General features: G+C 38.1%; 2 protein-coding genes across 3 annotated transcripts in view; both read right to left on the reverse strand.

Moving 5' to 3' along the window:
* LOC123547066 (VPS10 domain-containing receptor SorCS1-like) overlaps positions 1 to 2,174 on the reverse strand; it is a 47,352-nt gene extending 45,178 nt beyond the window's left edge. For both annotated transcript variants that reach the window (XM_045333835.2, XM_045333838.2), the window contains exon 1: positions 1,854 to 2,174. In XM_045333835.2, coding sequence (XP_045189770.2) covers positions 1,854 to 2,159 — 306 coding nt within the window. In that variant the 5' untranslated portion in view covers positions 2,160 to 2,174. The remainder of the gene's footprint in view (positions 1 to 1,853) is intronic.
* An 11,789-nt stretch (positions 2,175 to 13,963) lies between these two features.
* On the reverse strand, positions 13,964 to 25,304 carry LOC123547068 (uncharacterized). The gene is made up of 6 exons (XM_045333841.2): positions 24,757 to 25,304; positions 23,326 to 23,420; positions 20,868 to 21,036; positions 19,728 to 19,808; positions 17,582 to 17,704; positions 13,964 to 17,280 (listed from the first exon to the last, which is right to left on the reverse strand). The coding sequence occupies exons 1-6, from the start codon at positions 24,904 to 24,906 to the stop codon at positions 16,570 to 16,572; spliced, it is 1,329 nt and encodes a 442-aa protein (XP_045189776.2). The 5' UTR covers positions 24,907 to 25,304; the 3' UTR covers positions 13,964 to 16,569.
* Between the last annotated feature and the right edge of the window lie 24 nt (positions 25,305 to 25,328).

A 25,328-nucleotide genomic window follows, 5' to 3' on the forward strand; every position in this document is an offset into this window, starting at 1 on the left:
AAAATTCATGTCACTGCACCGGGCATTAACACACATAGAGAGAAAAAAAACTGTTCTCCTAGAAAGAGCAAAATGAAATGCTTTAATTACTGAATAATTTTCTTTTCTATTTGAATGGCAGCTGGATTTACCATTTTGAATCTAAATTGCAAAATAGAAGGAGTCTTTTATTTTCTGATCATCAGATGGCAACTGATGGCCTGGATAATACTTTGTAATCCAGAGGGTCTTAGTCTTAATTCCTTTTTAAACAACATTTACAATACCAGAAAAACAATTCTGTAAACATAAAGATTCCCTTTCTGTTGTTTTTTTTTTTTGTTTTTTCTTTTTTTTTTTTTTTTTAAATTTTATACTAGAAGTGTTTTTCACCGATATCCTTTAAAATTAATATCTTTAGTTAATTTCCTTAAAAACTGAACAAAAGGTCAGTGTCTTCTCATTTGACTGCTTCTTCTTTTTGCTCTCCTCAAGTACAATAAAACTTAAGTATGAAACTAGCTGTCAAGTTATTTTTTTTAACAAATATGTTATCATCCTAACTTAACCATTATAATATTATGTTATAATGTTACTTGAAATACTTATAGTTTGATGCGTTTTTAGTATATGTATTATGTTCAGAACAGTAGCAATACTTTTTATCATGTTTGTATTCACCAGTTGTTTCAATTTTCATCTAGAAATCTGGTATAATTGTAACACAGTTGCTTCAATGTAACATTTACCTGTGAAAATAGAACTTGGGTGTTCTATATAATGTATGTCTAGTCAGTATGTTAAGTAAATATGCAAATGACATGCAAATGGTATTCAAATAAGGAAAAAGAAGTAATAAAAGAATGTTCAACATATGAAACTGTCATTTCCGCAGTTATATACTAATAGCTGTCATATAAAACATTGTTTTAATAAGAATTTCTGAATTACCAGTATACATTTACTCCACTATCTTGTTTTCAAATCTTATAAATGGAGGTTTTTATTTGATTTTATAACACTGTGGGTAAAAAATCCCACTAAAAAGTGTTGACATGCAAATACAATGGGTAAGTACTTCCTTATCATTAACTGAAACAAAAATACAAGCATCAAATTCTGTGAAGTACTGATGTCCTGATGTCTCATCCAACTATTTTCACAGACCTAGGCATTGTCATGTATGCCTCAAATTTGTAAAATTTCTAAATTTTAATTTTCAATTACTTAAAGGTCAAGTGAACTTGAACATATTCTACTACATTATAAATGAAAAACTGAACCATGTATGTTTGCTACATATACATATATGTCATGTAGATCTACTCAGAACATGATATTTTTCAAACTGTTCTGTCTGGGCTATATACTTTTATATACAGTAGTATATAGCCCAAATTGAACATTACATTAAAAATAGTATGTTTCAAGTATATTTTTAATATTCTATATAGGTTACACTAGACCATTTTGTTTAACACTTTTATAATATGACCACATATTTTCCCAAAGTTACTTGTTCTGTAGTGCAAGTAACAGGACGTTTTGGAACAGGTGATAACTCTTTTGACAACTATAAGTTTTACATAAGTCATCCAGAAAGGCTACTTGTTCTTTAAAGACCCATGCCCAAATCTGTGTCTGTATATTAAGTTTGATACACCCCTGTAAGAAATTGATAATCTGAGTAACCTAATACTGGTCTGCCAGTAAAGTTTTCCATGTAAGCCTATCCTTATCCGATTAGGATAATCCTAAATCAATTTTGATAGACGATGTCTGTGACGTCATAGGTAGCTCAACATGGAAATTTTTACGGTAAAATCTTGCATTAAATAAACTTCTAAACACAGACATATAAAATAAAGACTTACATCATTGTTTTCCCCACTCCAGTGTACGAAGGCCTCATTATCAATTTCCCCGTGCAAAGCGAACGAGGTTGTGGACAAATTATTTTTTTGTGAATGAAAGACATCCGCATGGTCCGTAGTAGAATTCTCACTTGAGTTACTGCTCCTTTTCGTCCGTAAATTCATGTTGTCGTTATTAAATAAAACACTTGGCTGTTGGAAAAGCCTAAATTCACTTAAAGATCGACTGAAAATCTTTCCCGATAAAGGATTTACATGAAAAATGCAAATAAATACTACACACATGATGTTTTGATTCCGCGCCATGTTTACGATATAGTAAAATACTATTCGAGCACTTCGGTTTTGTTCCCTCGGTATGTCAACAAAAATCAATTCATGCTTTTTGATTGGTCGCCAATAAAACCATAACAAAATCACGTGCCAGGTGCAATAATTGCATCATCGTTGGTTCTGCGTTGCCAGGGCCGTATATGACCGATTTAAAACATTTAAAATGAACACGATCGACAACTGAGAAAATATGAGGATGTATATTTATGTGGGGGTTAAAATTGGTACATTTAAAGCTTTTAAACAAAGTTTTTATAGATCTAGTTCTTTGTTCTAAATATATAAATATACCGATTGCTAGATTAACTCCTTATCTACCTTCCCTTAATTTTTATTTCCTCCCGACACTATCTTCTGGAAGGCCATTTTTTCAACATGCATATATTTTACGCTGGTATAAACAACAGATTAAAGAAAAGTTAAACAACGCGTTTTTTATTCGATGGTCGTATCTATCGTCCTATATCATGACACTCACGTGTTTAGCACGCACCTTGCATGGTGCCCGAGATGTTGCAATCAGTCTCGGAAAAGCGTGACATTGGTGACCATCTGTTCTTTAATGCGCATGGGTAGCAATGCCCGAGATGTTGCAATCGGTCTCGGAAGAGCGTGACAACTGTTCTTTAATGCGCATGGGTAGCAATACGCTTTTCACCGCTAGGTTTTTCGTATGCAATGAAGATATGACATTCTTTTTAATTAATCAGGTCTGTGAATTGGATATAGCCGAATTTATTGATAGATTTATTTCCACAGATCATGCAAAAAGCTCCCCTTTTTGATAAGAACAACCATTTTTTTCATAGTTTACCAGGTAATTTAAGTAATATGTGTTCTTTAGATGGAAACAACTATTAAGAATAAAATCAAAATATGTTCCTTGAATTAATTACAAAGTACAAAGTAGCTGATGCTGTTTTTGGCTTTTATATGGATAATATCATCTCCAGGTTACGAATAAATGCCGTGATTGTTATCACTTTGTTTGACATTATGAATTGAAGGCTTCCTCAATTCTCAAAAACCTCAAAAGTTATAATTATGTATTTAGTTTATTATTCCTCTCTCAATTTATACCTAGGAATCCTTTACTTTGATGACAATGTACGGAACACAGTATAAGATAGATCTGCATCTACCAGCAGTACTTAGTGTCAGTTTGTCAATAAGAAGGTAAGACAATTCATAAAACCCGCTGAGCGGATAATGAATCCTCTTACCCATACATAACTTGTATTGCGAGTACGGGTCACCCACTATTTCTTGGCCCTATATAGGGGTTGGTTGGGCACGGTTTGGAAGCGAGCGAAGGGGAATTTTCATTAGCTTCATACGTGCATTTTACGCTATTGCAACCCGGTAACAACTAGCTTAATTGAAAAAGAAAAAAGCACACGCATGAATCAGCATTATATAAAACAGTTTGAAATCGAGATGAAAGATATGATTTATATAAGTTTTGGGAATGTACTGATCGCATATTTCAACACCAAAGACTTTGTTTTAAACCGCAAAACTATGCTCATGAGAATTATAAAAAGAAATCGCGATGACGACGCACTTCAAGTTACACAGTCTTTGTTACTTTTTGCGGTTAACCAAAATGCCGTGGTAGTTCACATTGTATGAAGTTCAAGGTCAGATCACGGGTGAAACAGATGCATAGATTTCAGTACTTGATGTCATTTATACACTTACTGAATGCCTTGCGTTAAGTTTTCATGTTTTCGCCCCGCCAAAACGAAGACTCGAAAACTCGACAAATAATGTGGTTGTCGCGTTTTCGCCTCGACACAAGTGACCAGAAGTAACTTTCAGAAAAAATATTTGCAGAGCTACGGGACTTTATTTTTTGTTACTATACTATATATTATACAGTCTGCATATGCAATCTTGTGCGCACCAATTCTCCTCATTCCCTTGACACATTTAATGAAACTTAACACAAGTGATCAGTAACAACAGTAGTTATGCATGGTGCATGTAAGGTTCTTTCAGAGACAAAAATGCTGAGTTATGGGCCTTTGTTTTTGTTACTATACTATGTTCATACAGTCTGCATATGCAATCTTGTTCGATCCTAATCTCCTGAACCCATGCACACAGTTTTAGCTTTACCTGCTGGCGGCAAGTGATTCTGCCTCTGCAACCAGTGCAGACCAAGATCATCCGTGCAGGCTGATCATGGTCTGTACTGTTCGCTATTCAGTCAGTAAATTTTCAAAGAACATCCCTTCAAATAAGAATTGGTACTGCCTAAATTGAATAATGGGGAAGTCCATTTTAGAAATTTAGTAGGGTAAAGGTTCATGAAACTTCACACAAGTGATCAGTAACAACCTTACTTGTGCATGTTGCATGTTAGGTTCTTTCAGAAAAAATATTCTGCAAAGTCATGGGACTTTGTTTTTTGTTAATATACTAAATGTATATACATACAGTCTGCATATGCAATCTTGTGCGCGCCTAATCTTCTGAACCCATGTACACAACTTAATGAAACTTAATGCAAGTGATCAGTAGTAACCCTGTAACCCTAGTTGTGCAAGGTGCATGTTACGTTCATTCAGAAAAACACTCTTCACAGTTACGGGACTTTGTTGTTGTTTTTTTGTTAATATTCTATATACATACAGTCTACATATGCAATCTTGTGCGCGCCTAAACTCCCGAACCCTTGCACACCATTTAATTAAACCTCACACAAGTGATCAGTACTAACCTTACTTGTGCATGGTGCATGTTACGTTCTTTTAGATAAGTATTCTGCTGAGTTATTGAACTTTGTTTTTTGTTACTATGCTATATACATAGAGTCTGCATATGCAATCTTGCGCGCACCTAACCTCCCGAACAATTGCACACAATTTAATGAAACTTCACACAAGTAATCAGTACCAATCTTACTTGTGCATGGTGCATGTTACGTTCTTTCAGAAAAATATTCTGCAGAGTTATGGGACTTTGTTCTTTGTCTTAATCATGACCTACTGACCTTTCTTTTTCGTTTTTGAAATTACGGCATAGAAATTTGGGCCACATGTATAATTATCGATACAGATTCCAATACACATCTTTATAGTCTTAATCATGACCTACTGACCTACTTTCTTGTTTTTGAAGGCACAGGCTAGACATTTGGACTACGTTTATATCTTTTGATACAGATTTCAATACTCATCTTTAATATTCTTAACTCAGACCTACTGACCTACTTTCTTGTTTTTGAAGCTACAGCAAAGAGATTTGGACCACCCATATAATATTTTAAGAGATTTCAATACTTATCTTGAAAAAGTTTTACTATGACCTACTCACCTAGTTTTTGTTTTGTTTTTGAAGCTTTGGCAAAGAAATTTGTTCATGCAAGCAACTAAACTCAGGTGAGCTATATAGGGCCATCATGGCCCTCTTGTTGATTAAATGTCTTGACTTCAGCAATACATATATTAACGTCTGTAGGGAAGACTGACAAGCAATTTTCACATGCAAGGCAGGCGGTACTACCGCATTATTATGTCGCCTTCGAAGAAGGAGGGGTGATGTCAGTCGGTCGGTCTGTCGGTCGGTCTGTTGGTCGGTCTGTCATTAGACCAATCGGTTTCCGGATGATAACTCAAGAATGTTTGGCCATGAAGGTTGACGGGAAGGTTGGACATGAAAAGCAGATGACCCCTATTGATTTTGAGATCAGTAGGTTAAAGGTCAAGGTCACAGTGACCCTGAAGAGTTAAACCGTTTCCGGACGATAACTCGAGAACGATAGGGCCTAGGATCAGGAAAGTTGATATGAAGGTTGGTCTTTACCAGCAGATGACCCGTATTTGATTTTGAAATCAGCAGGTCAAAGGTCAAGTTCACAGCGACCCAGAACAGTTAAACGGTTTTCGGACGGTAACTTGAGAACGCTTGGGCCTATGATAATGACAGTTGATAGGGAGGTTGGTCATGACCAGCAAGTGATCTCTATTGATTTTGAGATCAGTAGGTCCAACGGTCGAGGGAACAGTGACCCGGAACACTTAAACCGTTTCCGGACGATAACTTGAGAACGTTTGGGCCTAGGGTCACGAAACATAATAGGGGGTTGATCATGACCAGCAGATTTCCCTTATTTGAATTTGAGATCAATAGGTCAAAGGTCAATGTCACAGTAACCCGGAGCAGTTAAATCGTTTCCAGAAGATAACTTGAAAAATAAAACAAATTTGTATGAACAATATACCAATCACTGAAGTGACTGAACACAGACATCTTGGTCTCACCTTCTCCTCGGATCTAAGATGGTCCTCACATATATCTCTCACTTTGATCACTTTGAAAAAAACTTGGAATTATGAGATCTCCTAAATTTCTACTGAATCGACATTGTCTCGAACGAATGTACATTTTATTTATTCGTCCACTCTTGCAATATTCTCATGTTGTTTGGGACAACTGTACAGATGCTTTAAAGAATGAAATCGAGACCGTCCAGAACGAGGCTGTTCGTATAGTCAACGGTGCCACAAAATTCTGTAACATCCAGAAACTCTTACTCGATCTCAGTTGAGAACCTCTGACGGCACGACGAAAAAACATCGCCTTGTTTTGTTCTATACTGTGGCATTGGTCTGTTGATGCGACAAGTGTGGTGTGTTGTGTGCTCGTCACCTTCCGCTTTCAGCTTCCGCCGCTGGCTAGCCTTCTGGTGAAAAAGAAGCCGAGTGCGTAAGTCTTCCCTGCCAGTACATACTAGTAGCCTCTCTGCAGACAAGCTCTTTTGCAGTGCTTCCCAGATGGCGCCATGGCACACGGTAACTGAGCACCTTGAGGCCTCAGGCAGAACTGCAGGGGACTAGGAGGTATGCCCCCAGACATGTGGCATGCCAGGCTCACCGGTATGTGGACACGCCCTGATGCCTATGAACAGACCCCCAGCTATGGGACAAATAGCCCCTGTGTTCCCAGGGTAGGGTATGAACTCGGAACTTAGGGTGAGGTACCCCGACCAAAACCTAGAGAGTTGAAGACAGAGATGCTGGGCCATTGGCACTCTCTTAACGAACCACAGCACTATGCAATGTCGCTATGACTACGTAGCCATCCGGTATACAACACTGTGGTGCTGAATCTCTGAGGTCCCTCCAGGGAGATTCAGTGCCGGGTTCTGAGCCTCGATAGAGTCCACCCACAGCTACTGGGGGCCCCTCCTTCAATCCACTATATGCAAAGAGAAGAATGAGGAACATACCAAGGAGGAGAACCAATCAGCATCAGCTTTTCAGGTTGATGCATTGGAATGCGGAGGGTGTCTTCAACAAGAAGGCTAACTTGAGCATATCCTCCATGAGAAAGACATCAATGTCTGTTGCATTCAGGAAACACACCTGCAACCAGAGAAATCCTTCAAAGTCAGAGGATACCAGTGTTTTCGCTGTGACAGAATTGACAGACGAAAAGGAGGCTTCATGACATTGGTCAGAAACAACATCAGTGCTGTCCAGACCAACATGCATAATTATGGATGACTCCGAGTTCCAAGTTCTGAGCCTCAGAAAGAACGAGTTCAACTTGAAACTTTTGAATATATACTCTCCAAGTGACAAAGCTCTGTCCCTGGACAAAATTGCAACTGATGAAACCAGGTTCATCATTGTTGGAGACTTTAACAGTCACTCACAAAGCTTGGGATATGACCATCTGAGAGGAAGTGGAGACCTGGCAAGATGATAACAAGCATAACCTCATCAACAAGCCGGACGATCCCCAACCTTTTACTCCAGAAGCTGGCGAACAACGTCAACCCCTGAACTTGCTTTATGTACTGATGACATACACGGACATGTTAAGCGGGATGTTGATGAAAAACTAGGAGGTAGCGACCATCGCCCAGTCCATCTTACTATGGACCGTACAGCCTCTACTTCACCTAACATCCCCAGATAGAACTACAAGAAGGCCAGATGGACCTTTTACAAAAGTCTGAGTGATGAGCGCTGTAAAGACATCAGAGTGGAAGGTAGTTTGTTTGTTTGTTTTGGGTTTAACGCCGTTTTTCAACAGTATTTCAGTCATGTTACGGCGGGCAGTTAACCTAACCAGTGTTCCTGGATTCTGTACCAGTACAAACCTGTTCTCCGCAAGTAACTGCCAACTTCCCCACATGAATTATCAGAGGTGGAGGACTAATGATTTCAGATACAATGTCGTTTATCAAATAGTCACGGAGAACATGCGCCCCGCCCGAGGATCGAACTCGCGACCCCGCGATCCGTAGACCAACGCTCTTACCTACTGAGCTAAGCGGGCGGGCTAGAGTGGAAGGTAGAGACATCAGTTGGGTTGTCAAATACTTCAACGCCAGTATACTAAAGGCTGCTTACAGAGCCGTTCCAAGGAAAGCAAGAAAGGACTATAAGCCCTACTGGAGTGATGAGGTGGAGAATCTACAGGCAAAGCTATCAGAAACCAAGAAGGAAGCAGAAAACAATCCCTCACAAGAAAGTAACCTTTCTCTACAGCGAACCAAGGCCAAATTCCTTAGATACAAACTGGAAGCACAGAGGAAGAGCTTTGAAAGAGAATGGTGAAATGCTGACGGGTAAACAAGCGGCAAACACTTTTGCCTCCAACTACAAATATGTTTCCAACATTCCTATTAACAGGGAACGGCAAAGGGAAGCCCGAAGAGAAAAAAGGGAAAGGCAGACAAGCCAAGTGACATCAGAATGCATGGAACAGAGTCTTAATCTACATGAGCTACAGACAGCTCTTAGGCAGTTGAAGACAAAAGAAGTCTCCTGGACCAGATGGAGTCACAAATGAAATGCTGTCCCATTTAGGCACTGCAGCAATTTGCAAACTCCTGGAAACTTACAGCTGCAGCCGGACACAAGGACTACTTCCTCTGATATGGAAAGAAGCAGTCATGATCCCCTTCCATAAAAAAGGGAAGGATCCAAAGAAGGCTGCAAACTATCGTCCAATCAGTCTATCCAGCTGTGTTGTAAAGACCATGGAGAGGATTGTGAATGCACGTCTGAAGTGGTACATGGTAACTTACAACCTACTCGCAACACAACAAGCTGGCTTCAGACAATTCCGCTCCACTGAGGACCAGACCACTTACCTATCGCAAGATATAGAGGACGCCTTCCAAGAGCAGAAAGTCGCGCTTACAGCATTGATTGATCTGCAGCGCTGGACTGATGGACTTCTCGTCAAACTGATGAGGAGTGGAGTAGGAGGTCACATGCTGAGGTAGATTAAGTCATACCTCTACAACAGAAGAGCAAGAGTCAGCCATGCCATGAATTCCCAGTCCAATACTACCACTTTATATTTTCCGCAGTAGCGTACTATGACAAGTCTATATCTGCATGTAGTTCTCTTGTTACTATCAGAGTGTAACATTATCGCATTCGCATTAACCGTTAATAAATAGGCTATAGTATTTATTTTAACTATCGGTATTCAAGAAATTACTTGAAATGTTAAAGACCCACCAAGACCTAGTGACCTACTTTTTCCTCCCACATGAACTGGTGCAAATAATTCTGGTAATGCTGGTATAATACAGCTATTCTACAAGATGACAGGTGGACAATTTAGGCCCTGTTTTCACAACTTCATCTGCAAACTTATTCAGTCAATGACATTTTCTTCTCATTATAGTTTTATAAACATAGAATAATGACTGTCTTACACTGTAGAAACAGAGTGTAGTCTAAACTCACCTTAATACATAAGTACCGTGCATGCTACTACATTAATTTAACAGTTTATTTAGACATTAAACACATTGTCTTAGCCTTATATATGTCACTGTCAATTTGTAACTAGATACTTGTTATTTATCATTTTCTCCATGCAAAAAATGTATAATTACCATCATGGAAATACAAAAGAATACAGTTATTTTGTGGTGCGTCTTCAAAATACCTTGACAAACATCCACTACTGACCTTGACATTTTATAGGGAAACAATACAAGTATATATAAATCTCAAAATATACTAAGTATTTAAAATTGAACCTCAAACAAGAGCTGTCATTATTAGTGACAAACGCCCCCAAAGTGTGCCCAAGAATGCTACAGTTGTCTGTGAAAAATATGCCAGAATAGTTTAGGTATGAATCATTTTGTGACCAGAGAAAAAAGTTCCCCAAAGGTAACCTTGACCTTGGAGCTAGGGGTCTGGGTCCTGAGCACGACACACCAACTCACTATTATAGGGAACAATTGTATTGTGACAAGTAATTTTAACACCCCTTGATGAATGGCAGAGTTATTGACCGGACAAGAAACATACAATGTTAATCTTTGACCTCTAAGTGTGACCTTGACCTTGAAACTAGGGGTCTTGGTCTTGCGTCTCACACGTCATCTCAATATAGGGAACGTTTATGCCAAGTAATATTAAAATCTTTTCACCGATGGAAGAACGGACAATAAACAGACCATGTTACGGATCAGAGGGGTAAGTAGACTGGCTGTATTCATCACTATAACCCGGCGCTGAATTAACTAACTGTATGGAATCTAAAGTGGTAGTATATGCACGGCATGCTTAGAACATGCCAGCAGTAGGACGCTGACGACCTGGTGTTATGGTATAAGGACGAACATGCCACAACAGCCACACACAGGATGCAAGAAGCCATCAACAAGCTTTCAGCTTGGGCTGAGGATTTGTATGTCTCGATCGATACAGAGAAATCGTCCACCACACTATTTTCTCTGTCGTCAAAGCAAATGGCGGGTAAAATCAAGATGGGAAATACTTCGCTGACTGAAGCAGACGAGGCAACTTGCCTTGGAGTGACTCTTGACAAACGGCTAACCTGGAGACCCCACATTAGTCAAGCAGAAGGGAAGGCCCATGATTCGTAAACTTGTTGGAACAACGTGGGGAGCAAATGAGCACATACTCAAGATAATATATCAGGGAACAGTGAGACCCCATTTAGAGTATAGCTCAACTGCCTGTTCCACTACTGCCAAAACTAACCAATAGGCTCTAGACAAGGTTCAAAACCAAGCATTGCAGATCATGACAGGTGCTACAAAGTCTACACCAATCTCCTTTACAGAAAAGCTAACAGGTACACAGCCGTTACAAGACAGGAAACATGTAAAGGTCCTGCTTCAAGCGGAGAAGTTCAGGTCTTTTCAAGGCCATCCCATGAAAGCCAAGTCGAATGGCTACACCCAAAATCGGCTCAAACGTAGCAGCTTCGTTCGCGAGGCAAAGAAACTCAATCGAGAGTTCAAAACTGAGCTGAACATACCAACGACTCCCCTAAAAAGAGAAGACATTATAAACCCTCTAGCGAATGATCAGTCCTCAGTGACTGTGAGGCTTGCTGTTCCTCATCTTGACAGCGGGAAGCAAGAGGATGAAGGTATTCGAAAGAGCCTCACACTGGCTATGATCAATAAAGACTATCCTCCGGAAACATGGACTCATGTCTATACAGACGGATCAGCCATATGCGCCATCAAAGGTGGAGGAGCAGGTGTTTTCATTCTATACCCATCTGGAAAGAGAGAAACACTACATGCAGCCACAGGAAAACACTGCAGCAATTACAGGGCGGAGACTGAAGCACTCGTGAAGGCGGTCTCAATGATTGAAGACTTGGCAGAAGAAAGCTCCTCAGTCGTATTTCGCACGGATGCACTGTCTGTCATGGAAGCTTTGATCAACAATAAAGCTCCGCAGCTAGCCAGGAGAATGCAGAGCCTGAGTATAACCTGAAAAGTAGCACTTCAGTGGATTCCATCCCATAGTGGACTTGCAGGCAATGAAGAGGCAAACCAATTGGCTAAGCTAGGAGCTCAGTCAGAACAACCAACAACACCTGTGAGCTACAAGGAGAAAGTCACCATCATCAAGGCACTAACGAGACCAAAGATAGCGGAAGATGCTTTTCATCTCCTTGATCAGTCTGAACAAGTGTGCTGGTCAGGCTTCGCTCAGGGCACAACAAGCTCAATGCTCAGTTGTACAAGAAATACAGACTGGCACCATCACCAACCTGTCCATGTGGTGAGGAAGATCAGACTACAGAGCATATACTCCAGAAATGTAAAAGGCATGATCAGGAGCGAGCTAGATACCTCAATCCACCAAAAACTGTATGGAGGCATTGAGGATCTGCGCCAAACGTCAAGTTTCATCGAGGCTACTGGTCTGACAGTGTAGTTGCGTACGAATAAGAAGAAGAAGTTTTGTTCTATAAAGTGGTCAATGGCTTATCACCCGCCTACCGTCATTCAGAATATGAAGTTGTGCCTCTAGAGATTCTTGAGGACTTTACTGAAGTAAGACCAAAGTTATGCCTTTTTTAACTTTGTCAAAAATATGCATAAACGACTTAAAATTCGTGTCGCCCATCTCTCAAAAAGTATCTAGTGCATCTAGGGTTTTGTTTATGACTTTACTTATTTACTTAGCCAAACCAGAATTGTCGCCCTATACTTAGCTAATGGCCTAAACGTTTGTATGCACATATCTTACCTGGAGTCTTGAAACTTGGAAAGTTGTTCAAAACGTTAAGTTGTGCACATGAAGTACTACTGATTACAATCAGAAATCAATCTTGGTGGGCACACTCGGATTTATTACATGACCGTTATATAAACTGGCGGTCCATAGTTTCTGCTATATGACTGTTTAAGTTCAACATTTGTCTCCTGAAGTCAAATCTGTTGAAATTCATTTTGTGTTATAATTTTATTACACACTTACTGAATAGCCTGCTGGCCAGAAGTATAGACTAATGTTCAGACTACTTGTCATTGGTTCTGTGGACCTCGGGCAATATTTCTGACTATTGAACAGCTAGCCATTATAACTTTTTATAGCTTTACATAATCTTTTTGTGCCCCCACCCCCATATTGATTTGCTCTTGTCCGTCCGTCCGTCCGTGCGTCTGTCCGAAGTTCGTGACGTGCCTAGCTCATAAAGTATTTGATATAAATTGATGAAACCTTGCATGAGTCTTAATCATGATATGAACTTGCGCACCTTCTATTTTTCGTCTGGCTCCGCCCCCAAATTTTTGAGTTATGGCCCTTGAAAAAGTCAAAAATGCACATATTCACCTTGTGACACGCCTAGCTCAAAAAGTATTTGATATAGATTCATGAAACCTTGCATGAGTCTTAATCATGATATGAACTTGCGCACCTTCTATTTTCATCTGGGTCCGCCCCTTATTACCAGAGTTATGGCCCCTGAAATAGTCAAAAATGCACATTTTCCCCTTGTGACGCGCCTAACTCAAAAATATTTAATATAAATTTATTAAACCTGAAATAGTCAAAAATGCACATTTTCGCCTTGAGACGCACCTAGCTCAAAAAGTATATGATATAAATGGATGAAACTTACACGAGTCTTTATCATGATATAAACTTGCACACCTCTTATTTATTTGCTGGCTCCTTCCCCTATCTTTAATGTTATGGCCTCTGAAATAGTAAAAAATGCACATTTTCACCTAGTTATGTGCCTAACGCATAAAGTATTTAATGTAAATTCATGAAACTTTGCTCGAGTCATTATCATAATGTGACCTTGCACACTTGGCATTCTTCTTGAGAATCTTGTGTTTATTACAGAGTTATGGCCCTTGAAATAGTCAATATAGTGGATGTTTTGTTTGTGATGCTCATAGCTCAAAAAGTATATGGTATAGAATAATGAATCTTTTTCATAATTTTTTTTTCAGGCTATACCCCATTAAGACTGCAAACACTTGAATTATTTCCCCTTATTTGTGACAAATGTACCAGTTTGGGGCGGGGGCACACCCTGTGTGCTACAGACAGATTCTTGTTTCATTTCTCAGAAAGTCAGTATATCTTATTATTAATTATATTTTATTTACTAATTTGATATAGAAAAAAGTGTATTGAAAACTGATCAGAGTCTGTTAATACATTTTAACATTTAATACAAATGTATGTTGAAGTAACATTTTCCCCGAGATTTTCGGACACAATATTTTAGTTAAAGTACTGGAGCCTCAAATACAAATGAAATAATGTGTTTTACACAATATAATCAAAACGTGGCCAATGTTCACGGTTTGCACGGATTTGTTTCAAGAAAATAAATCGTCCTTTTCCAACAAATTCATTACTTGCTTAAAATCAGATTAACCACCTACTTACGCTTTAAAAGTTTTGCATCAAAGATCCTGATTTTTGTCAAGGAGGGGAAGACATAGTCATCAAAATGGCTTTTCGGTGTATGTGGGTTAGTGCATGCGTCCGTCTGTCCTGATGTTTTTGGCAGGACAATAACTTTGACGTGCATGGAGGAATTGTATTTATATTTGACGTGAATGTTGACTTCAATGAGACGGAGTGTCGCACGCAAACCCCGGGTTCTTATCTCAGATGTCAAGGTCACACTTGGAGGTCAAAGTGTCCGGGCCGTAACTTTGACATGGATGAAGGAATTGCGTTTATATTAAGAATGAATGTGGAAAGTGATTTAAATGGCATAGATATCCCTGGAAAGTACCACTACGATGTGTCAATTACTCGGTCGATTCAATACTGTTTTTGTTGCTATGTTGACGTCACGTGACTGAATTCTATTCCTTAACTATTATGGTATATTTTTTTCGATTTTCGCGACTTCTTAGGTTTTTTTTCTGCCGGGATTTTCGCGCATTTTATAGGAACGTAACGACTTAGATGTATTGACCTCGGGCAATAGTTTTGACTATTGACCTGCAAGCTCTTCAATAAGCGTTTAATATTAGATTGAAATTTCACACACTTCTCACTGTAGCAAACGATTTAGATAACTCTTAATGTAAATTTACGGCTACTTAACCCTAGCTCCATCACCAAGAAGTGGTGAAAGGGAAACGAACCGTCGACAAAGGCAAAATAGAGAACACGTAACTCAGTATTTTTAAAGATGTCTAACTCTACTCCTCCTGATTCAGAAGTAAATTCACATTAAACAGCAAAAAAATCGCTTATAAAATGAAAATTTTCCACTTTTGTACAATTCATCCATAATAAGTCTTGAAAAAAGTAAAAACTTACTAGAGAAAAAGGAAAACATGGAGAAAAAAAATTTGGTCCCAGTGGGGTTTGAACCTACGCCCTCCTGAAAATTGCAATCAAAGTAGGTTTATGGTGGGAATTGAATACTCTTCAAAAAGGAGATACTCTATTACGGGTCCAATACCTTAATAGAACTTACTTCAATTATCGGAGAATGTAATTTCGCTGATTCGCACGTTCGGATATCTATCTGCGAGGCTTACTAGTACTGTAACTATCATAATTTGATGCGTAAACACAGTTTAAGAACATTATCGCGCATGCAAATGGCCTAAATGTGTATGATACCTATGACACAGGCAAACATCAGAATTTATGAAAATTCCCTTAAAAGAAATATGCTAGTATATGTGGTGTAAAATTTATTGCCCCAAACTTGTTTAACAATCCTATTAAAATTCCCACGTAATTCATTAACTTTAAAAACAAATAAGATCACTATAGAACGGCGTTCGCCAGGATTTCTTCAGTAACTGCAGAGTTACATTTTGTATTGCTCTTTAATTGTTCTAGAATTAATGAATTTCCACAAAACAAAGTGACCCACTGATAGATCTGCGTGAAACTTAATACAAATATCGATCACTATAGGACAGTAGTGCACGCGCAAAGTCTTTGGCATTTCTCAAATAAAGGCAGAGTTATTGTCCTTTAATTGTTATATCTTTCAAACTTTAGATCCCTCATTCACAAGCGGGGGATAAAAATTCAATGAATTATTAGTAGCATTACAATATTTTTGTACTATAAAGTTGTTACAAATAATCATGGCGTATATTTTGACTGTATGAATCAGTCAAAATTATTTATCAGCGCCTCACAAGAAGCAGTATATGCTTCTTAAGTTAATTACAGACGCCATTTTCTCGATATGGCTACACTTTGAAAACATACATTCAAAGTTATGTCGCGGAAATATTTCTTGAATGACTCTGCTTATTTAATCTAGGGCCATCAACACTCATACAAACATAATCCTTTTACATTCACCTACGCCCAGGTTTCCCACGTTAATAATAAGCGTTGTTTTTGCCCCGTATCTCGGAAAGAATATTTCTAGGATTGTGCGTCTGTTCATTTAAGAATTCAAGGAACTGAACTTTTTGAAAGTCAACATCTGTTTTTTTCCCAATGAAATCATAAAGCTGTACATAGAAAATAGACCTATTTCCAATATAGTTTGTTTTGTGCAAAAAAGGTCCGTTTTTTTAAAGGCACGGCAATCTTTTTACTTCTATTAACATTTTAAACAAATTAGTTCTACTGTGAAAATAATGACGTCAAAAATGCACAACTGTTTTTCATGGGGCACTGGGCATGCGCTCATCTTTCTTGTTTTTCCAAGCAACTGTCAGGTTTCCATGATCATGGTGGTACCCGGCCCCTGACTTGCCTTGTCGACTTACTCTTTCATCATGATTTGACACACGTATGGCTGGGATGGGGCTGGTTGTCGGCGTAAGGTTGGATAGCGGAGCTGGTGTACGGTTAGTGTGAGGCGCAAAGAATGGTGAACTGGGTGCCACATTGTCGTTATATGTTTGAGCACGCTTGTATACTTTCGGGGGAGTTTGAGCTATTCCCCTGCGACCTTCAGATTCAACAAAAATCATATCTTCATGTTTTTTTGACATTCTAGAATATCTAGTTGGTGAAGGCGGCGTTCTTTGAGGAAGAATTTCACTGTCGTTACTTACTACGTCTTCACGCAATACCGGTGAGATTTTAATTGGTTGTGCTATACCTTTTACTAACAGAGGCCCGTCTTGATGTAGAAGCAAAGCTGGCCATACAAGGTAGTCAAACTTATCTCCACCAGTTGTCGTGTATTTTCTGAACGTTTCTGTATCAAAGTCGGCTCCTCTGTCAAGCTTGTCTAGAAAAGTCATGGGCCGATCCTGTATGCACATACACCACGTGATTTCTACACACTGTTTGGTATACTGTTTAGTTATCTTGTTGCTGTATCTTGCCGGGTCAATAAAGGTTGGGAGTACATGGTCAATAAACGTCTGAAAAACAGAAATCACGCTCAAAGTTCAATTTTTATTTGTATTTTTGTAGTTTTGTTATTACCAGTATCTTCAAGTATTAATCATCAGGCTAGTTCCATGTAAAATAAGAAGCCGTTACACCATAACACCATAAAGGCAACGTGGCACTATGGTTTGGGCATTTCGTCTTAACATTATTATATTAGAAAACTGCAAAACCTGCGGTTGCACTTCCCGTAAGAACATTTTAATGACACGCGATTGTTTATATATGATATAAATAAAAGATGCAACTTTGTATATAATGCATAACACTTGCCTTCTGTAGAGATGGGAGACATTCTTGTGCAGTGGTTCTCTGATAAAGTTTGGCAAGTGTCGCAATCTCTCGCGAGATCTGGCGTTGTTTCATGCGCGTGATTATACCATCATCATCCATCCACTGTAAAAGGAAAATGGTCTCCAATTAATTGCAAGTTTTTCCCGCTCTTATGTGTAAGAAAATCTCTATATTATAGGGAATCGATCCTACCAATTTTCGTCGCTTCGCGGGATCGATCCCTGTACGGTAACATGCGATATACCGAATGAGATATATGCTATCGAATTAAAACTTGTGTCCTTCCGGCACGTACACAGAGCGTCTGACTTCGGATTTTTTTTTTTTTGGGGGGGGGGGGGGGGGGGGGGAGAATGCGCGTTTTCCTTGTGCCTAATAAGCGGCCACATAACTTGTCCGAACCACTACGTCTTGCACATCAGTACAAATATGGGCAGTGTTATTTTTATTCCAAAATCTACATTTAAAATGATACGGGATCGACCCCTCTGCGATAGCATGCGATATTCCGAATGATATATTTAGTATCGAATTACAAAAATCTATCCTTCCGTGTTGTCATTAAACAGTTCTTTTCAAATCTTATGGGATAAGTTGAAGTCGAATCGATTCCCGATTGAGGCAGTGTCTTATTTCATATTATCAAAATTCCATAAGGTTTTAAATTTTATGATAAAAAAAGATGAAACAGCTATCCAAATAGAAGTTATGCATAATAATATTGTTGGAAAAGCGCTACTTTTAATACTGCACATGAACTGTTGAAGTTAATGTCATAGAGGGAGGTAATAAAAAACAGTAGATTCAATAAAACTTTCTACTTTGCTCATCAATATTCAAACTTCTGACAAATATTAGGGAAAACAATTAAATAGGATTAAACATGAAATTGATATAACGGAAAAAGTGGTAGCCACATTTTAAACAAAGGCATTATGGGCCTTTAAATGTTTTGAAAAGAAGAGACAACATGTATTTAGTTAATACTATAAATCTACAAAATGTTATTAATAGTTTGCCATTCAATAGGCAAAACTGTTGCTGAAAGTCCATTTAATAAGTGTTTCGCTTCATGATATTTGAAATGAACTGCAACCTTATTTTTCTCAATTTTAGACATATGCTTAGCAAACCTGTGTGAAGCTATGCACATGAAATTATACAAGGAGGGGTCTTTTAATGATGTACACTTATAGAATGACTCGCTGGTCCATAATAGTAGTCAAAACTGTTTCCGAATGACCTTTGGCAATTAGTTTTAGTTTATACTAATTTATTTTAGCTCGATTGTGATGAAGGCTTCAAGCTTATTGGAACCACTCTCCTCGAGTCCGCTTCCTGGAAAAAACCAGTTCTGGTGTCATATGAGAAGTCATGGTCGTGACCCCAGTGGGGCTCGAATCCACGACCCCTGGATTGAGCGGCCGACACCTTATCCACTAGACCACCGCTCCCCTTACCTCTTAGTTTTGACTATCGACCGAAAAGTCATTTAGAAAATGTTAATTTTTATACCCCCAGTAAACATGTGTTGAATATAGATCGGTCTTGTAGGACAATTTGTGGACCAGCGATTTCGAAAAGAAGTCATATAATGATACAGAGTAATCCCTATACATGTGTCTCTACACTAATTTCACTCTTTTTTAACGGGTAAGTTTATCCACTTTTTTAATGTTTTGTCTAATCAAATTTCCCATCACCTGACAAAGCAATTTCCGTCATCATTCTGATATAGATCGAAAAATGTTAAAGTAAACGATCTTAAGGTTAAGTGTTTCCAAACAATTACATGCATTTTAAACGCACAATTCAAATGGTTGAAAGGTGTTCTTATGGCCGAATGGTCAGGGTCGCTTTCTTCAAATCGACTTCGGCTCAAAGCCCCGCAAAAGATAATGAACACGTCATATAGCTTGTTTACGGAAAGTTCAGGGTTCTACCTTGGTGTCGACCAACGCCTGAAAGCACGTCCGAAGGGAATACCGCCATATGACCTATTTTGTTTCGGTGCGAGTTAAACCAAACCAGACAAAACCAAAAACACAACAAACAAACAAACAATACGAAGAAACATGGCGATACAAAAACACAAAATGGTTTGATTGAAATACGCGATACATACCGTAGCTGAGGGGTACAGAGCCTCGCCCTCGATATTCTCCAGTTGCTCCTGTGCAACGTCCTGGCTGAATGAATAACTCGCCTTGAAAAACAAACAAGACATCTACTATAGAAAAAAAAAACGCAGGAAAACAAATTAAAGACAAATAAATATGATCATTATTGCATTCTGTAAAAGGTCATATGGAACTGTTCATCTCCTTCCAAGGAATTACAAACTGATTATATTCGTTTTAACTGACACCCGACACATCGGTTTATTTTTTTTTTCAGACACGGCCGACTCCATGTAGCTAGAAAAATCGATCCAAACATTCGATTATACCAACTTTTGGGAATCCTTATTTCTAAAATCATCATAAGTAAATAACCTTGATTATTCATAAATACTCTGAAAATAGACTGTCGCTTACCACTATTAAGTATAGATCGGCCAAAAGCACATATTATTGCACGACTTCTTACACAAATGGCCCGTCTAAAGTATGTGCTTTTGACCGATCTGTAGGCTGGCCTTAAAGTAGAACTTAGAAATTCATGTCTAATGCCATGCAGCAAAACAGTTATTGAATAGCGATCCGATTAATAGTCAAAACTATTTACCCTATGCCCTTCTGACAATTGTTGTGACTATTTCCCGGCAAGCCAATCAATAAATGTATGCTACCGATCGGCGACTTTGTAAGGAGTCATGCGATAATTATAGTTATTAAACGTGCTTAGATGAAGCTGCATGGGGAAATGTACCTTAATTAATTACATGTATATATAAATCTCCAAGTTTATTTTTAACCTGACTTCATTGTGAACTCGTAAACAACAAGTCAAATGATAGAGTCTCAGGGCTAGTCCCAAAACACAGTTTTATACCGTGGCACCCTGTTGAGTAGCCTGTATTCAGTTGTCGCTAGGTGGGCTCGATTGTGTGTCCCGTTTTTTGCCTGGTCCACCGATTTTGCCCGATTTGTACTCGTTTCAATCGGGCTAGTTGCGCGCACATCAGTTCGGTTCACATGTGGGATATGCCGAATAGCCCGATCGAAACATCATGGCGCATTTCGGTGTACAGTACTGATCACCCAGTGCTGTATGAATCGAGCCTACCTACTATATACATTTATTGTGTAAAATAATGTATTACCCGCAGTATCCTCTGTAGTGTAACAATTATCTCTATTTCATTCCATCCCTCTGATTTGAAGTAATCGTACGTTTCACCCCATTCTTGCTCAAATAAACGCTTATAGTTGTCTTTGATCTTTATCACTTGGCTGCTTTCAGATTTCCCATCGTCACGTGAAAATGAATCTCTGAAATCCCGAAATATGATACGAAAACAACTGACTTAAAACCGAAATCATTTGCACTATTGCAGTTTGACACTGATGACAACAACGGGATTTTTGGACATAATGCCCAGTTCTTCTATGATCTCTGACAGTAGTCCCTAAACCTTGATGGTGTTTGGAGACAAGTTTGCTGTTGATGTTAGACGAGGATTATAATTAAATTCCGTGTAAGCGCTTAAGACTGTAGCTTGCCGAGTGGTTAAAGTCACTGACTCCGAGTCACTTAAGCCGCACTGATGTGGCTTCGAAACACTGGTGTGTAAAATTCTTTCATCCAGTTGGCTTATGGAAGGTGGATGGCTCTACCAAAAGGGCACATTGGCACCTAGCCTTACTCATTTGACTTATCGGGATGGCTTATTTTATGATCTGATATTTTATAGTTGTCATCCCTCTGGGGCGGAGACATGTACAGCGACAGTCAAAAGTTATCACGCTGTCCCGAAACGTCCTATTATTTGGACTAATGGGCACTTAGCTGAGGTCTTTCTCCACCAACATCTGGAAATCTGCATGCATATGATCAAATGATTGTGGCGGTATGACAAAACAAACATATATTTATTGAAATCTTAGTTAAAAGTCGTTCAGTCGGATAACGGGACAAACTCGCGCGTGACCAGCGGGAAGTTAGTAGTAGAACAGTAACAGCAGTGACAGCAGTATTACTGCTATAACGTTATAGCAGTAATAGCAGTGGAACAGTAACAGCAGTGACAGCAGTATTACTGCTATAACGTTATAGCAGTAATAGCAGTGGAACAGTAACAGCAGTGACAGCAGTATTACTGCTATTACTGCTATAACGTTATAGCAGTAATAGCAGTAATACTGCTGTCACTGCTGTTACTGTTCTACTGCTAACTTCCCGCTGGTCTCGCGCGTGTACAAACTTTTTATATATCCGACGATTCGTCTATATGTTATACAAGGGAGGATACTACGATAATTTTCCTGCCTTGAATAAGCTTCTATATCCTCCCCTTGAATTGTATTTTGATAATGTACATAACATACATAATTACATTTTATCAGGGCTTAATGTGGCAGACAAATTAAGCTTAGCATTTTAGTTCAAACATAATCCATTTTACAAGCTCAAACGTTTCGTCTCAAACAAGTTTAGGGATGAAAGTTAATATCTGAAAATGGAGTTTTCCAGAACGAGTTTGTTTAAACTTGCTTTTCACGTAGCAAAATAGAAATGGAATTTCTCTTGAAATTGTTCTTGTTATTCATGGGAAAAAAGGCAATACAGTCAAACCTGTGTTAAAGACCACCTCTGAACAGAGACCACCTGGCTATAAAGACCACATGTTTTGTTTCCCATTTTATTATTTACAATGCATTTTTACCTGTGAATAAAGACCACTTCCGAATAAAGACCACATTTTGGCTCTTCCAAGGGTGGTCTTTGTAGACAGGTTTGTCTGTATTAGCAACTTGAAGTTTCTTTTATTTAAGAATGAAACACTAATAGTAAATTGTACCAAAATAATGTTTCAAGTGTACCTGAATCTTATTCACAGTGACTGAGAACTCAGAAGTGTGCGGTTTTGTATTAATCTGTATCCACGTGTTGCCAGATAATTGTAACAAAATTATACCTTTCTAACTGGTATTTAGCAAAATTATCGCGAATACGGATACTCCCCCCAGTAGGATATATTTAACGGAGTCTCTGTTGTGAGCCCAGAGGATTAGTTAAATTGAAAGTTCTCCAAAAGACTGCATGGTTGTTACATGTACCAGTATGAGACACTCAAGTTTTGTTGATTTTCAAGACAAAAAATGCCTTGCAAGTACGACATTTTCAGTTTGTCCAGCTAGTCGTTTATTTGATGAAAACAGTTTCAGGGCACCGTATTACATGCACATGACAGACCTTCAGCGCATGTATAGTTTTATACTCATTATGCCAGGCGTTTATTTAATAAGGGTAGCGCGAAAAGGGTCTCATAAACGCAGATTTGAGCAGAATCGACATCGATGGATGACCGTATCCGATGTGAACCAGGTTTAATTTTGTATTTTAGCCCCAGCCGTCTCTAAGGTGCCAGAAAATTAGTTTTGAACATGTATGCATCGATTTTACACAAGCGAATTAGAATAGTACTTGTGTTGAAGATTTTGCCTCAACACAACATTTATTTAAGTTGTAGTCTCAAAGTTTCGACTCTGACAGTTAAATAACTTTGTACTTGTCTTAAAACTACAATTTCCAAACAGAATCATTCATTAGGGCAGTACCTGTCTTGAAGCTGGCGCTTTAACAACAAGATTTCTGCGTCTTTATCCTGCAACTGATCCTGTAGTTGTTGTGTGTCTGTTTTACTCCAGGACTTCTGCAAAATCAGTATGGCATATAGTACGAATTATATCACATTTTATGCGGAGTTAACTCGGCACCGCCGGAATCATTTCCCAGACAGACTTTACTCTGTATTTTCGGCACAGATTCAGTCTACGTGCCCAGCATGAGGCAAATCATAGACACCAAACGAATAAGGCTCAGATGATTCGGATATTTCATTACAAAATCATCCCTTCATAAATGCTTGTAGTCTGTGTCCAGACCGTATGTTTTGTTCAAAGGAGATAACTCCTGAGGCTATTCAAATTTTGCGTATTTATGTCCCTTATCTTCTCAAAACATAGCTAAGCAGAGCCAAGACCTATGAAGTCAGAATTTTTTACGGAATTATTATTTTTCTAAAATAAAAAAGATTATCTAGTCGGTAGCCAGACTAAAATGCTTGTTACACTAGTAATTTATAGTTCTTTTTCAACGAAAAGAAAGTACATTTACGAACGTTAATCATATTTGTTAAAACCATAATGCCGGTTACTATGTAGTCACTGTAAAAGTTTTCACTTAGCTGTGTACAGAACTTTATAATAAGACTTTCCATGCACTTCAATTCCGCAAGAATTGCATGCTGAGATAATGACTAAAAAGAATAACATAACACTTGTCCGTGAGAGTTTTCGATGCGTGAAATACAAATGACTCTTATTCTAACCGCTTGTACATTGCCGTCTGAGGTTGCCTAGATCAATGTTATGTTCTTCTAAGTACTACATTTTCTGCCACTGCGGGTCAGATTCTTCACTATTAAGTTATTTAAACCCTTACCCTGCTAAATTTCTATAATCAACTTTTCAATCTTTCAAGTTGGACAGTACCATTAACTGTTAAAAAGGGTGCTTACCAAAAAAGATACTGACTGAATGGCGAACAGTGCAGATCAAGATGTGCAGGCTGATCATGATCTACACTGGTCGCAAAGGCAGAATCAATTGTATCCAGCATGATAAGGGTTAATTCACGGTCTGTGTTGAATTTTGAAAGGATAGAATTTTTAATAAAAATGATCATTTACTTGTTCAGAGGACAATGAATTCATTATCATGTTTGAACGGCAATAGTAAAAGATGTTATCCTTGTTGTTGTTATTATTATTATTATAACTTATTATTATTATTACTAATATATATTATTATCATTATTATTATTATTATTACGAATTGTTATTATTAATACAATAAATAATAATAATAGTAATGATAATAATAATAAAATAGTATTTAGTAGTAGTAATAATAATATTATTATAATTATTGCTATTATTATTATTAAATGCTATTTTATCATTGCATAATAATATACAAGCAAGTTACCTGTTTGTGCGTCTGTACGTGAGCCCCAGCTCTAAATTTTAGAACATTCAGTTCGGTTTTTGCCTCTTCAATTAAGCGGGGATCTAGTCCGCTGTTCTTCGGTAACTTTCGGAAAAGTTCGTCAAGTTTAACAGTTAGTAAGTCCGACATCTCTATATCACGATAAAAACCATAATAACATCACTTCCAAAAGTTTTCGTTTAAAAATTAAGGATCACAGGTCAAAGGTGACCGTTTTGTACAACATAGTCTCCTACTGTTTCTGTACATACAGTCATGAATAACACATGGAAATATATTATCTTATATTGGAAAGAAAGTGCAAAAAAAACCTGTATTTTTTAAATAAAATATTCAGAGGCAACCCTTTTAAACGTGAAACATTTCATTAGAAACATGTTTCTTCAAATAAAAAAAATCTTTAATTCCAGTATTCCGATATTAAATTCAAACTTTTTACAAGCAGGCAGACACCATATTTTTCAATGATTTATATTATTTGACACATCAATACACCGTTAATAAAATGTTGAGATTTTTTAACACTTCAGTTGAACAAAATAGAAATCAAT

The sequence above is a fragment of the Mercenaria mercenaria genome, chromosome 9 (genome assembly GCF_021730395.1).
Source record: "Mercenaria mercenaria strain notata chromosome 9, MADL_Memer_1, whole genome shotgun sequence".
Taxonomy (NCBI): domain Eukaryota; kingdom Metazoa; phylum Mollusca; class Bivalvia; order Venerida; family Veneridae; genus Mercenaria; species Mercenaria mercenaria.

What these genes read in the sequence shown, in the direction of transcription:
- LOC123547068 (XM_045333841.2), bottom strand. Translation starts at nt 24,906, where the DNA reads ATGTCGGACTTACTAACTGTTAAACTTGACGAACTTTTCCGAAAGTTA. An exon ending in ACGTACAGACGCACAAACAG is followed by an intron (nt 23,421 to 24,756) that starts GTAACTTGCTTG and finishes CTGATTTTGCAG; the next exon opens with AAGTCCTGGAGTAAAACAGA. An exon ending in AAGCGCCAGCTTCAAGACAG is followed by an intron (nt 21,037 to 23,325) that starts GTACTGCCCTAA and finishes TCGGGATTTCAG; the next exon opens with AGATTCATTTTCACGTGACG.